The 14,362-nt window shown below is 37.5% G+C and overlaps 1 protein-coding gene across 2 annotated transcripts in view; it reads left to right on the forward strand.

The window, feature by feature from the left end:
* Positions 1-14,362, forward strand: part of LOC126822576 (von Willebrand factor D and EGF domain-containing protein) — a 141,737-nt gene that overhangs the window by 23,558 nt on the left and 103,817 nt on the right. For both annotated transcript variants that reach the window (XM_056101216.1, XM_056101215.1), the window contains exons 3-7: positions 6,211-6,381; positions 8,222-8,239; positions 8,721-8,850; positions 13,210-13,330; positions 13,694-13,780. In XM_056101216.1, coding sequence (XP_055957191.1) covers positions 6,211-6,381; positions 8,222-8,239; positions 8,721-8,850; positions 13,210-13,330; positions 13,694-13,780 — 527 coding nt within the window. The remainder of the gene's footprint in view (positions 1-6,210; positions 6,382-8,221; positions 8,240-8,720; positions 8,851-13,209; positions 13,331-13,693; positions 13,781-14,362) is intronic.

Raw genomic sequence — 14,362 nt, forward strand, 5'->3', positions numbered from 1 at the left:
ATTTGCCTGCGCGTAGGGGTCTTTGGCAGTGGGAAGGAAACCGGAGGACCCGGAGAAAACCCACGAGGTTGGACAGGCAACCCTACTCCTTGTCACGTACAACCTGGAATTCGAAACCACGCCAATCGACTCAATGACAGGTCTTATGATACAGCGCGCACGTGCTAACCGTTCGGCCATCCCCCCCCCCCCCCATTGCTTCAAAGATAGTGCCTAGGACACAAAGGTGACATAGCGTAGTTCAAAAACATACTATGGAGGAATCTGAAAATGTACAAAAATGACCAGAGCCGATTGATCAGAATGGCCCACTGTGACCTCCCGTCTAGGTCAACCAAACCAAATCCCCACTCAATTACCAGGATTCTACTCTCCACCGACACGGGTCGCAATGCACGGCAAACACGTTGCTCCATTACAGGGATACTTTTAGTCGCTTTTTACGACACGCAGGATATACGAAGCGAAGGGTATATTCTTATCACCCCCTACACCTCAGGGGGTCGGGGAGGGCAATATCAACGATATGCATGAATTAAATGTTAATAGAGAAAAATACATTTACGACAAATTTAAATAGGGTTCATGTTGTAATAACCATTCTATCAAAATTGATGAGATTTTTGAAAGCCGTAAAACATAATAAAAAAGGATGGATGTCTAGGCCAATAAACTGATCATCTGAAGAATGGTAGTGATCTATATGTTGTTCACTTATGGTAACTTCTTTGTTGTATCATGGCTATACACCCGAAAACTTTGTGTTGTCTACAATTATATCCATTCCCCCAAAAAACAGGAAGCACTCACTTAATGATTCTGAAAACTATCGTGGAATTGCTTTAAGCAGCATTATCGATAAAGTATTTGACTGGTCCGTCATCAAGATGTTTTGCTTAGTTCAGACCTGCAGTATGGCTATAAACCAGGTCACTCCACAAGTCACTGTTCTTTTATAATAGACGAGACAATCCGGCAATCCGGTAAGGTGGGGTAATTAATAAAGTAAAACTTTTAATGTAAATAATGGAGTAAAACAAGGGGGCGTTTTGCTCATTCGATGCAAAAAATAGCAAATTTGGATGTTCTATCGGCAATATATATGTTGAAGCTATTGCGTATGCTGACGATGCGCTGACGATGTCACTTTTGTAGCTCCGAGTAGATAGTCTCTGATTATGCTGCTATCCATAGCAAATGACTGCTGTAGCACTATGGGTCATTTGTCAGACGTGGAGAGCAGCAGACGGGAAACCGGTCGTCACATCCGCCGCATAACCCATGCACCGTTACTTACTACATAGTTTGAACAGCCCAAGATCGTCTAGGGGTTGGTTGGCTCTGGACTGGCTACTGTTGTATCTTTCTTCTTAAGGACTTCACCATTGTGTTGCTCACGATAACGACTCAAATAAGTAACAGGAACAATGATAGTTTTTTTTTCAATACGTTTTTATGACACAACAGTTTCACAATAGTCTACATTCTAATATTTAAAATTAACATCTCTTCCTCTCAACCCCACTCCTGTGACTAGACTCAAGAAACCACTACAACGTGAAATGGTCGTCTAAAGAACCCAATGCGAGTCTAAAAATTTATTCTAGCCACGCTCTCTCTTATAGGTGCCGAATGGCGTAGGCTAATTCGTAATTCTCCACTCACGTGTATTTCAAACAATAACAACTTATCCTTGAAAAATGCAAATGACCAACATGTTTACTAATCTATATCTGCTTTAACGTATCTAAATAACCGGCATACTTTCTATATTTTTGGTTATGAACTTAGAATCAATAATTTGTAAAGATAATGATATTATTTCGGCCTACATATTTCTCCATCCCTAGTCTTTAACCCCCATGCCCTGTTATTCTCACAATATTTCATAAAACATTTAATTAGCGTTTCAGAATTACCTTATACCATAGCTAAAAGTTTGGCAATGAAGAATAATTAATCAAAACCATAATATTATTTTTTCATAGATGTTCCTTAGCACAAATCCCTGTCATCCATATCACTACATTAGCTTCCCCGATTTAGGATTTGTGCTACTTATTAGTTAGGAGACTCCTTGAAAACTTTCCATTTTCTAATGGCAATGGAGACTAATTAATCAAAACCATAATATTATTTTACATAGATGTTCCCTAGCACAAATCCCTGCCATCCACATTACTACATTACCTTCCCCGGTTTTAAATTTGTGCTACTTAATAGTTAGGAGACTCCTTGAAAACTTTCCATTTTCTAATCCAACATCCATATAATTATTCATGCAACATGCAATATGGCCTCACTACCTGTGCCCATTATTTTATTTTCTGAAATCCAGCCTTCCGTCCTGATTTTGTTTCTGGAGCATATTTTATTATCTGTTCGAGAAATCTTTTCGAAACTTTGTACAAACATTAACCTATTATAGTATTTCATTTTCTGATGTATAAGTTTATTGTTTAACATACAACAGCTGATTGAGGTAGGCAAAGGTTGTTGTGCAAACCTTACAGGGAGTAGCGACCCTGCCTTGCCGAGCTACTGTGACCAGAGTATGAAATTCTGTGAATTGATATTCCATGTGTCGGAATATGAGATTTGTCTAAAGATTTAGACGCTGGGCGCAACTGATGGTGCAACCCCGACATGCTGAACTACTGTGCTCAGAATATAAATATTCTTACTAGTTGAAACTTTGAACACACATCATCCTATTACAGTAGTTGTGCCTTTTGCTAATTAGAAATTTGTCGGATTTAATAATTTTTGCGTTACGATGGGAAAAAATTATCTGTTGAATGATTTTTACTACACATTTGAATTATTTTTTTGGTATATAATTATTATTCTAGAGCATATCCCAGAAACTGTTCAAGATATACTATTCAAAAAAAGTATGGGATATTTGATTTTTAAGTGTTATTAAAGTCACCTAATGAAACTGACGAAGAAACAAATGACAAAATGAAATGAAGTTCACATTCATCGATTTATTCCAAATGATCGTTAGACTAAGTAAGGCACAGACTGACCATTATAAGGGTAAAATGATACCCGGGGTCAAACAGCAAAGTTACCACAGCATCACAACCAAGTCAGTAACGGGTAAATCCTCCTCTGTTTGCCAAACAAGCATTGATCCGACGTGGCATACTCCTAATGAGACGTCTAAGGTCATTTTGGTCCAGATTGTCCCATTCCTGTTGCAACGCAGCAGCAAGTTCTTGGACATTGGCAGGACGTTGTTGACGTTGACGTAACCTCTGTCCAAGCATTCCCAGACATGCTCGATGGGGGAGAGGTCGGGACTCAGTGCTGGCCAAGGTAATGTGGTGATGTTCTGTTGTTGGAGGTAACCTGTAACGATTCTGGCCCTGTGACATCTTGCGTTGTCATCCTGGAAGATGAAACGGCGGCCATGACGTCGTGCGAACGGCACAACATGGACTACCAAGATGTTGTCCCGGTAGTACTGGCCTGTAACACGCCCTGCAACAACATGTAAAGCCGTTCTTCCAGCAACAGTGATGCCTCCCCACACCATAACAGAACCACCTCCAAATCGATCATGTCTGATGACGTTAACGTCTTGGAAGCGCTCGTTTCGACGACGCCACACCCTCCTACGTCTGTCCAAAAAATCAACAGTGAACCTTGACTCATCTGAAAACATCACATTGCTCCAGCGTCGATTATCCCAGTGTTGACGATCCCTACACCAACGACGTCTTGCCTGAATGTGATGATCTCTCAAACAAGGGATCACGCGAGGACGTCAGGCGCGAAGGTGACCCCTATGCAGTCGATTCCGAATCGTCTGGCCACTCACTCTCACACCAGTGTCTGTTTGAAGACGAGCGCTGATCTGATTTGCTGTGATGACACGAGTTCTCAAGGCCAAGGTACGGATAAATCGATCCTGGGCTTGAGTTGTCGCCCTTGGTCGACCTGAGCGTGGTCTGTCCTGTACAGATTGTGTATCACGGTATCTGGACCATAGCCTGCTTATGACAGACTGAGAAACATTCATCGTCCGCGCCACAACCGCCTGTGTTGTGCCGATCTGTAGCATGCCAAGGGCACGTAACCTTTTATTTTGGGTAAGCCGACGCATATCAAAATTTGTTTTCTGGTCACTAAAACAATTAAACTGATGTTTCCACCCTGGAATTCAATGCCACAATGACTGTAACATTCAAAGCCAGAGTCGTGCAAATCTTGGGTTGGACCCCCATGATGATCCCAAGCATCACCTGCATCCCATGCGGTAGCTATTGGTGCGTTTGGGCGTCACATGTAACTGGAAATGTTTCTTCTGTTAGGTTCTATAGTGACTTTTTTCGTAGTCATTTGCATATTTTAGTATTATGCCCCCAAAATCAAATATCCCCTACTTTTTTTGAATAGTATACCTTTATAACACTTTTACATTCATTAACCTATTATTTTATTTTTTGATGACCTACCTTCTGTCCCGATTTCATTTGTAGAGCATATTTCATTATCTGTTAAGAGAAATCTTTTTAAAACTTTATACACACACCAAACTATTAAAGTATTTTTTTTTCTGATGTATAAGCCTAATGTTTAACATACAGCAGCTGATTGAGGTAGGCAAAGGTTGTTGTGCAATCCTTACAGAGAGTAGCGACTTTGCCTTGCCGAGCTACTATGATCAGAGTATGAATCTTCTGACTAGTCCCGTTAATATTCTAAGAAGTTGTATTTCCTATGCCTTCCAAACAAGTTCAAGGGCACGGATGGTGATGACTAGTCATCTTGTTATGTTTGTTGTTATTGTTAAATATCCTTTACACCTAGATTATTTATATTACTGTTATTCTTAACCCATGCAGATGGTTTCTTATTGATTTCATATATATTGTCCACAAGTTTACTAAATTGTCTTTGTGCTTGATAACGATAAGAGGATATTTGTTGAAACGTCGTGCTTTTAGAATAAACTAGTGATTGTACCCCATAAAAACTGTTTTCTGTCAAGAATTAATTATTCTTAATTTAAAACTTTATTTTAATAATATTCTAACATTATTATTCTTAAATCTTATTATTTACTCTTACTGTTAACTAAAAGCAAACCTTTATTTAATTATTGTTAAACTTCGATGTGTATCTTTAATTATAAATCTACAAACTACCTCTGACCTCTTGACTCAGTAATCTACAATATTATAATTTCGTTTTTGTTTTATAATTTCGCCAAAACAATTACAATGTTATTTTAACATTCCAACACTAGGATTACGTTATCCTAATTTGTATAAACATTATCCATGTTACACAAACTTGTCACGTACAACCGGGGATTCGAAACCACGCAAGTTGACTCAATGACAGACAATATGATACAGAGTGCATGTGCTAACCATTCGGCCATCCAACCCCACAGACCTTCACAGGGACTGTTACACCATCGTTTAGCAGTAAAATGTTGCCCAGTAAAATTGACTGGGCCGATTTTTCTTTCGGCAGGGATTCAATAGGACGGTTCCTGAACGTACAGGGCTGAACTAGGTAGCAGGAGGTTGGTTAGAGGGCTCAGTAGTAGTTTCATTTATAGCCACCAAAACTGCATGTGCGATGGCTGGAATTGCATTAGTTATAGCCGTCTGAATCAGAGTCTGAAGGTGGGATACGGATTCCTGTGGTGGTGAGGTAGAGGATGGCGACACCGGTAAACAGGCACGAGAAGTTGACTTGTTCAAAATCGGAATCAAAATGGCGTCTGAATATTGATTTGAAGCATGTTTGTAAAATCAAATTATGGTGCCAAACGGTGGAAAATGTTATCGAACAATGTCTCCGAAAATCAAAGACCGTCCCGTGAGCGCCCCTATGAAATTTGTTCAAAGATCCTTTAAGAAACAACCGATGTATGGGAATTTTTTTGTCCCATCAGTAAACCTATTGTAGTTTGTCAAAGTTTAATAAATACGTCCGCGTAGGCTAACAAAATCTACGATTTCAGAATGTTTGCACCATGCTGTTTTTGATGCATCTTCTGACTAAAATCGAGCAAAAAAATAATGACAAGTATGAAATATGACCCATTTCCACCAAATCCTAGAGTTTTCCCTCCTGATCACGCAACATTAGTATCACCGCCGAGACAAGAAAAATATCATTATTTTAAACTGTCGAGGTGGTTATATGTTTTGCTAAGTTCATAAAAATATTTCATTTCAACAGAAAGACCATTGCGTGGTACTGACCAGATACAGACTATTGGTACCTGTGTTCGCTATCCAACAGAAGAGTGTAACGCTACGGGTCCGGACGTCAAAGTGAAAGCATGTTCTGCAAATTTCTTGGTATTTTACTTGGATCGTACAGGAAGAGACTTAACCGGATATTGTGTTGGTAAGTGTGGATTTTATGTGTTTATAAAATTATATTTTAATAACCCAGTCTCTATTAAATATTTTATATGCATATAAATAAAAAGTGGTGCAGATTGAGTATCTAGACAATGAGAAGCTCGGATCGCCAATTCCTGCTTACCTTATACGCATAATATTAAATTATGTGGTCATTGTGAAATAGGACTAGCTGCATTCCAGTAATATTTTACAGGACCCTGAAAATGGTAGATTTTGCATAAAACTATAGATAAATGGAAATTAACTGAAAACCGGATATGAATTTTTTATGTGCAATTTATATTAGAATCTTTGGATCGTTTTACAAAATAGATTTGTTCTGAAAAATATATATGTTGGAACATATCTACTGGAAAATGAATAAGGTACTTTTGTACTCCGAATAACACTTACTGGGGAAAGTGACACCATTAATTCTATTCTCATGTTAGTTGACAGTTTCATTGTCCCTGTCCCTCACCTTTCGAAGAAAGCAGGGGACTATTAAAATGGGTTCGCCCGTATGTCTGTCCGTCACACGTTTTGGGACACAATAACTCTCCTAATTGAGATAAAATGTTCAAATTTGGTGTAGGTGTTTATTAGGTCAATGCCTTGAGCATACAGAGACAAGCAATTTGGTTGATGCTTCGGGACACGATAACATTTGTTCTAACGAAGTGAGAGTGGTGAAACTTGGCTAAGTTCGATAATGATCATATTCTGCTCAGGGTAAGCAAAGCGATACACAATTTGATTGGCAGAGACTTTGGGACACAATAACTCTCCTTCTAACTGAGCTAGAACGTTCAAACATTGTGTAGGTGTTTATTAGGTCAACGCCTTGATGGAGTTCGAAGATGAAAATTTTCTGTTTAGGGTAAGCAGAAGCAGAGATAAGCAATTTGATTGGTTGATGATTTAGGGGCACGGTAAATTTGGTTTTCAATTAAGTGAGAGTGATGAAACTCCGAGCATAGATTCATTATATCATTACCTTGACTAAGTTCGATGATGAGAAATTTCTGCTTAGGCTAAGGGATCGATAAGCAATTGGTCAAGACTTTGGAACATAACAACTCTGCTTTTGATTGAGGTAGAATGTTTACACTGATGTAGATGTTCATTAGATGAATGTCTTGACTGAGTTCAATGATTAACATTTTGGGCTAAAGCTAAGCAGAGCTAAGCAATTTTATTGGTCGATGCTTTGGGACAAGATAACTTTGATTCTATCAGATAGAAAGTGATAAAACTTGGTGTATAGTTGGTAATCAGTTTGATTGCTTGATACTTTTGAAAAATATAAATGTGCCGTTAATTAAAATGTGTCATCTATTTTTTTTTTTTGGGGGGGGGGGGGATTTCGGCAGGGGACATCAGCCACACTGTTGGCTTGTTGGAAATAGACTTGGGTCCGCGAAAATGTACTTCCCCTCTCCTGCAACCACACACACACACACGCCGCTTTTGCCTGGTCTGGAAACAAAAATAAAGTTTTCATCAGAGCGGGCGGGTTCCCGGATACAAGGTCGGGGAACGCTTGGATTTGTCCTAACATGACACCAATGCTTCATACAAATTTTGAAAGGAATCCGCTACAAAATGTACCCTCGTTCGCATGCACTAGCTATTCAGCAAACTGGAAAGGGAGCGGGGGGTGTAGTAAGCCCGAAACATAATGTACAGAGCCTTGATATAGAAAGGTCTCGTTCTCTCAAGACCTAAATGCTTCTCACTAAAGTTAAAAGTAATTGTGATTATTATGTCATGCTGGTGGTTGTATTTTAGAGTCAAAGTTTATTTAAATATATAAATGATAACTCGTATGTTTATTTCAGGCTCACTAGAAGGCGGTGGTAAGTTTTCTTGTTTTATCAAAATACAGATAACTACATACCGGCATAACGCACTAGGTCATTCCGGGACTAACACATGGTTCAATTTTATTTCAATAATCCACTTGTTCGTTGGAATGATTAGCCGTGGGCTGAAACCGGAGTACCCAGAGAAACCCACCAGGTCCGGCAGGCTACCCTTGACTCAGTAACAGTCCTTGCGCACGCGATAAACCACTAACCCTCTCTACACATACCGATGTAGGAGATTCGGTGCAATATTTGGCATGATCGTAAATAATGATAAAAGTATATGATATATGGTAAACAATTCTAAATTAGTGACCTTACTTGATTAAGGCCCGTATCCATCATCCGTCAGTCCTTCCTCTCTTTCTTGTGGATTCTACAGATTTAGTCTAGCCCGTTTTATTATGTTCTTGTTGGATTATTGAACTTGTAGATGTTCCATACGATTATGTCTAGATGCATTGTTTTTAAGATATCCCGGATTTTACAACCGTACCTAGTGTCACTTACGACCAAGTTACGGTGGGAATTAAAGCACAATTCCGGTTCTTCTGCAATTTCACCGAATCAACAGACCAAGAATTAGTTTATCAAGCACACTGGTATGTACCTATTAATACAATCATGTATAATACTGTGTATCCTAACTTAATTAAGGGCTTCAAACACTTTACCGGTAATATTTCTAATTGTAAGTTTCGGGTTTAAGGACAAATGTTGATGTTGATGAGGTATAATATCACCCAACACTGCTGGTTAACCTTCACCTTAACAACCAATCCATTATAGCGGACCAAATCAATCGTCTCGTAATTATGCATGTTAAAGTAAATGTGAATGTTGACAATCGAGATTACATTACGTCACAGCCCCTGAAATTCGTGAATGTTTATCGAATCCGTGAAATCCCACTGTCGGTTTACATATTCACGATTGGCAGCTAGGACTATGATTAGAGTCTAGGCGTCGTATGCTTCTTAATTTCAACCGACGACTAATGATAAGTTCCATCCCTTATCCATCAGAGAAAAGCAGAATATTGCAGAAAAACAAACTATAGTGAAACACGGGGATATCCCAAGCTCACATATAGGGACAACGAGTAGCGAAACAATGGATTGAGCAAATTGATGCACAAGCTTCGGCCGCCTGGCTAAATCAACAATGGCTAGAGAGGGATTTCGCAGGTCAAAAATGGTTTGAAATAAAGTTTGGCAAACATTGTTGATGACATTGCCCGTAATGTCGCTGGACACACTGGTGATAGTTTCCAATTCAATATAGAGGGCAAAATATAAAATGTCGACAGCAATTGGTGTGAATTATATTCCTCAATACCAATAACAATATACACGTGTGATCAATCTTTTTCACAGAGGATTACGAAAGTCTTCTAATATCTCTGTAAAAGATGACTACCGTTAACACGTGACGTCTTATCACGCGGCGTCAATCATTGGCTCAATGGCGCGTGCATTGTTTACATAAAACGTTCTAGTTCGGGCAGAATGGGAACTTTTACTCATTTTAAGACCCATTTGCACTAAATAGGAAATATTTCTTACCTACAAATACGTCAATCACCTTTATTTATTTTTCTAATACATAAAAAATGTTTTAGAAGTTAATTTGTCGGAGGGAAAAAGTTAATATTTCTGGCTCATTAAGTCACATCGATGTCATCCTTATCAGTGACTGTAGCGGCCTAGCGAAAATTCACTGCTGATCAGTGTGACGTGTGATATGTCGTTTCAGAGGATTCAGAGGAGCAAAAACAAAACAAAAAAACGTGCGATATATTGTTTCAGGCGCGGCACACTAATTTCCATGCTGGTGTGACTTGTTGAAATTAAGATAGCTAAAAATTGAGCATTTTCGTGACTACAGACCTACACATGTAACAATTACTGCGCTAGATTTTCTAGATAGCCATGAATCTTATCCTTTGTATTTTGCAGATATCATAATACACTATGTAATAATGTATTCCGCCGTATGAAAACGTGTCAAAAGTTTGAGTACTTTGAGCCATCTATCTGAGTTGCGCACTGAGAAGATGTTAAATTAAAACATGATAACTGTTTGTATGAACCATTTCAAAATGCTTATAAACAATTTCACAGTACCGAAACAGCTTTAACCCGGGTTTCAAATGATATTTTAATGGAAATTGATAATAGAAAATGTACATTTTTAATTTTATTAGATTTATCTGCTGCTTTTGACACGATGGACCCTTCCATTCTTTTACGTAGACTTCAAGTTAAATTCGGTATTTGTGGCTCTGCATCATATCTTTTAGAAAGCTATCTTGTGGGTAGAAAACAGTGTATTTTAGTTAATTGTAAATCGACATCTGAATCTGTTTTGTCATCTGGGGTTCCTGAAGGTTCTGTTCTTGGTCCGATTTTATTTACCCTCTATACGTCACCATTAAGTGATATTGTCAGGAAATATGGTCTCAGCTTTCATTTGTATGCCGATGATACTCAATTATATATTTCATTTACACCTAATTGTCCATCATCTTTCAATTTATCAAAATTGCAACTTGAGAACTGTATTAGTGAGATTAGAAGATGGATGTCAAAGAACTTTCTAAAACTGAATGATGATAAAACCAAATATTTGTTATTAGGCTCAAGGCATCATTTATGTATATTTGCAAATGATAACACCCCTGTTGTAATTGGTAATTGTGATATATTTTCATTTTATTCTGCTCGTAATATTGGGGCAATCTTTGATAGTTTTATGTTTATGGGAGCTCAAGTAAGTAATATTTGTAAATTGTGCTATTTTAATATCAGAAATATAGGTAAAATACGTAAATTTGTAACTGTAGAGGCCACTAAGTCACTTGTTAACTCTCTGGTCACTTCTGGATTAGATAACTTTAATTCAGTTTTAGTTGGTTTGCCTTTTAAGCTGATAGATAAATTACAAAAAGTGCAGAAATGAAATGAAATGTGATTTTATGGCACGTCAGCTCCAACCGAGCTATATTGCGCCAAACATATGGTGGTTATTTCGAACAAATTACATTACATATATCACAGAACAAATTACATGCATAAATAAAAACAATATCACAGTAAGTAACATTAAAAATAAAATCTATCGTTTATGCATATAACTATTTAAAATACAAAAATGAAATGATATATGAATACAAATTAAAATTGATGATAAAAACCTGTCTTTTATAAAAAAAAGTCTAACACTTTCCCATATAAACCCGGTTGGGCAAACATGTGATGTAATGATTGACAACGGTAAAAATGCGATCTAATATCCTTGAGATGCTTGCACTCAATCAAAATGTGCTTCACTCTCAAAGGAACATGACAGTGCTCACATTCTGATTGAGGCTCTCGCTTTAAAATGAAAATATGCGTTATAAAAGGATGACCAATGCAAGAGCGACACAAAACAACTTCATCTCCCCTGTTAGACCTGTAGGAGCTTGGCCAGTCTCCTAAGAGAGGCTTAATGTGATGAAGTTTGTTTGTGCCTGCAAGATCCCAAGACCGTTGCCAGCGGCCATAAATAAAATGATTAATACACGTCTTAAAATCTTTATATGGCGTTAAAAATTCAGATATGGGAAGATCTAAAGCAGAATTGGCAGCCGAGTCTGCTTGATCATTCCCTCTGATATCCATATGACTGGGGAGCCAGCAAAGGACAATGTCCTTGCTGATTAACTCGTTAGATAATAGCAGATTATAAATGTCTGCTATTAATGGGTGATCAAACTGTTTATTGTTTATTGCTTGTAGCGAGGACAAAGAATCAGTAAAAATTATATACTTTAAGTTAGATGATGATGGAATGAACTCCAAAGCCTGAACAAAAAGTACAGAATACTGCAGCTAGACTTGTTACTTTAACTAAGAAATGTGACCACATAACTCCTGTTTTATATAATTTACACTGGTTACCTGTTAAAAATCGAATTGATTTTAAGATTTTATTACTAACTTTTAAATGTTTAAATAATTTAGCTCCTGTTTAAATAATTTAGCTCCTGTTTATCTCTCGGATCTTTTAGAACTTTATATACCTGGCCGAACATTACGTACATCAGATAACCTACTTTTACAGCTCAAAACTGTTCAATTAGTCTCTTATGGTCAGCGCTCTTTTAGTTATCAAGCACCTGTTTTATGGAATAATCTACCATTTAGTTTAAGATGTTGTACATTTCTATATTCTTTTAAAAACAACTTAAAACACATTTATTTAATCAGGCTTTTTACTGACTCTGTATACAATTGTTAACATGTCCATAATCTTGTTGTTTATTTATGCTTACATTGTCACTTTGTAAAGTGCTCCTGAACATGTTATATGAAAGGGCGCACTATAAATATGCTGTAATAATAATAATAAATAATAATACCTCTGTGTCATACCACTATAAGGCATAAATATCAAAATACCTTACTATCAATTCTACATTATGCTGCATTACATACTCCAGAATACATCATCACCTCCAGGGCATTGCTCAAAAGTGGAGACTGGGAAGTGTTTGTCTAAATGATACGCACTAGATGTCGAATGTCTCAATGTGTATATAAACTCTCATTCCATACCTCACAAAATAACAATATTTCTCAATTTGAGTGCGCAAGTCCGACATTTTTGCTGCGAGTCCCGAAGCCAACGGCGGAATACATTTTAGTATGTAGTGCATTACAATGTATTGTGATATATGAAGGGTAAAATTCATAGAATAAAGTTTGACGATGGTTACAGATAGAAGGGACCCTATTGAAGATATATGTAGTTTGCTACCTATGAAAACTACAAATATCTTCACATGGGTCCCTTCTATCAGAAACCATCGCCAAACCTTAATCTCTGAGAAATTGTGTAATATATCGGTTTTATACCCCAACTAATGCGTGTATTTAAACAAACTGATCAGAAATTCATGTGTTTTTTTTATACAGGTACGTGAACAACCGTCTTATATACAGTTCACATTTAGCTGCTTATAATGATACGGGCGACGAACGAGTACTAACAGAAGCTAAACTACGGGGACAAGGTGTAACTACGGTTGGCTTTGATGTAAGATTGTATTATAATATATTTACAGCTACGAAATAAGTAAAATACAGTCCAATTAGAATGACACGTAGCATTATAATTACAGTAATTGGCACAAAATCTATTCTTTAAATAAACAATTTGCTCTTAAATAAAACCATTATTTGGTCATACTAAATTTATAGACAACCCATCAACGCTAAAATCAATTTTATTTGATGTCCCACCCCACCACAGAACTGGCAAATCATTATATGTATGTTCTGTTAAGTTAACATGGCTTCGTGGGCTCCTGCGGCGTTTCTTTAAAGCACATGTTACCGATCCCCATAAGATATTTTTCTTGCACCTTGTATTACAATTTGCTATGATTTTTTCTCTAAGATATATTGTGTAATTAGAGCCGGTAAAGGTGTCAACGAATCATCAGGGTTTCCATCTAAAAGTAGACCAATATTTATTGGTATAGAGGTTAGTTCATTCCTGATATTTTTATGTATATGTCGACCAATTGTCTATCACAGTAGGAACAACGTGTCTTAACATCTATTTGTTTGTTAATATTTCTCTAACGTGCAGATATTACGTTATCCTTTACTGCTGGCGTGCCATTATTTTAAGTAAGGATAAGGGCACAGTGCCAATTGTAAATTATTTTATCCTAGATGAAATATTAACTCACGCGACGATTTCATTAAACTATACGCGCGAAATAGTGCCTGTGAAAGTTAAGTACCTGCTTTTCTCCTCCGACTGGGATAATAAAGACGGGTATACGCCATAAAGTCTAGTCTCTAGTATGTAGTTTGATGAAAATGACAACAAAATTATTCCTTTGCATTGTGCATGTTTAGTGCTGAAAGGATTTTAATTATCAAATGTGGCTTCGTTAGTGAATTGTATGTACATACTTGTTGATGCATATAGCAAACGCAACCAGAAGAGTAATAATCCTCATTCCCCTTTGATTCTGGCAGGGGGAGGGGGGGGGTGGATGGCCGAATGGTTAGCACGTGCCTGCTGTATCACAAGGCCTGTCATTGAGTGGCGTGG

Source organism: Patella vulgata, chromosome 5 (genome assembly GCF_932274485.2).
Source record: "Patella vulgata chromosome 5, xgPatVulg1.2, whole genome shotgun sequence".
Taxonomy (NCBI): Eukaryota; Metazoa; Mollusca; class Gastropoda; family Patellidae; genus Patella; species Patella vulgata.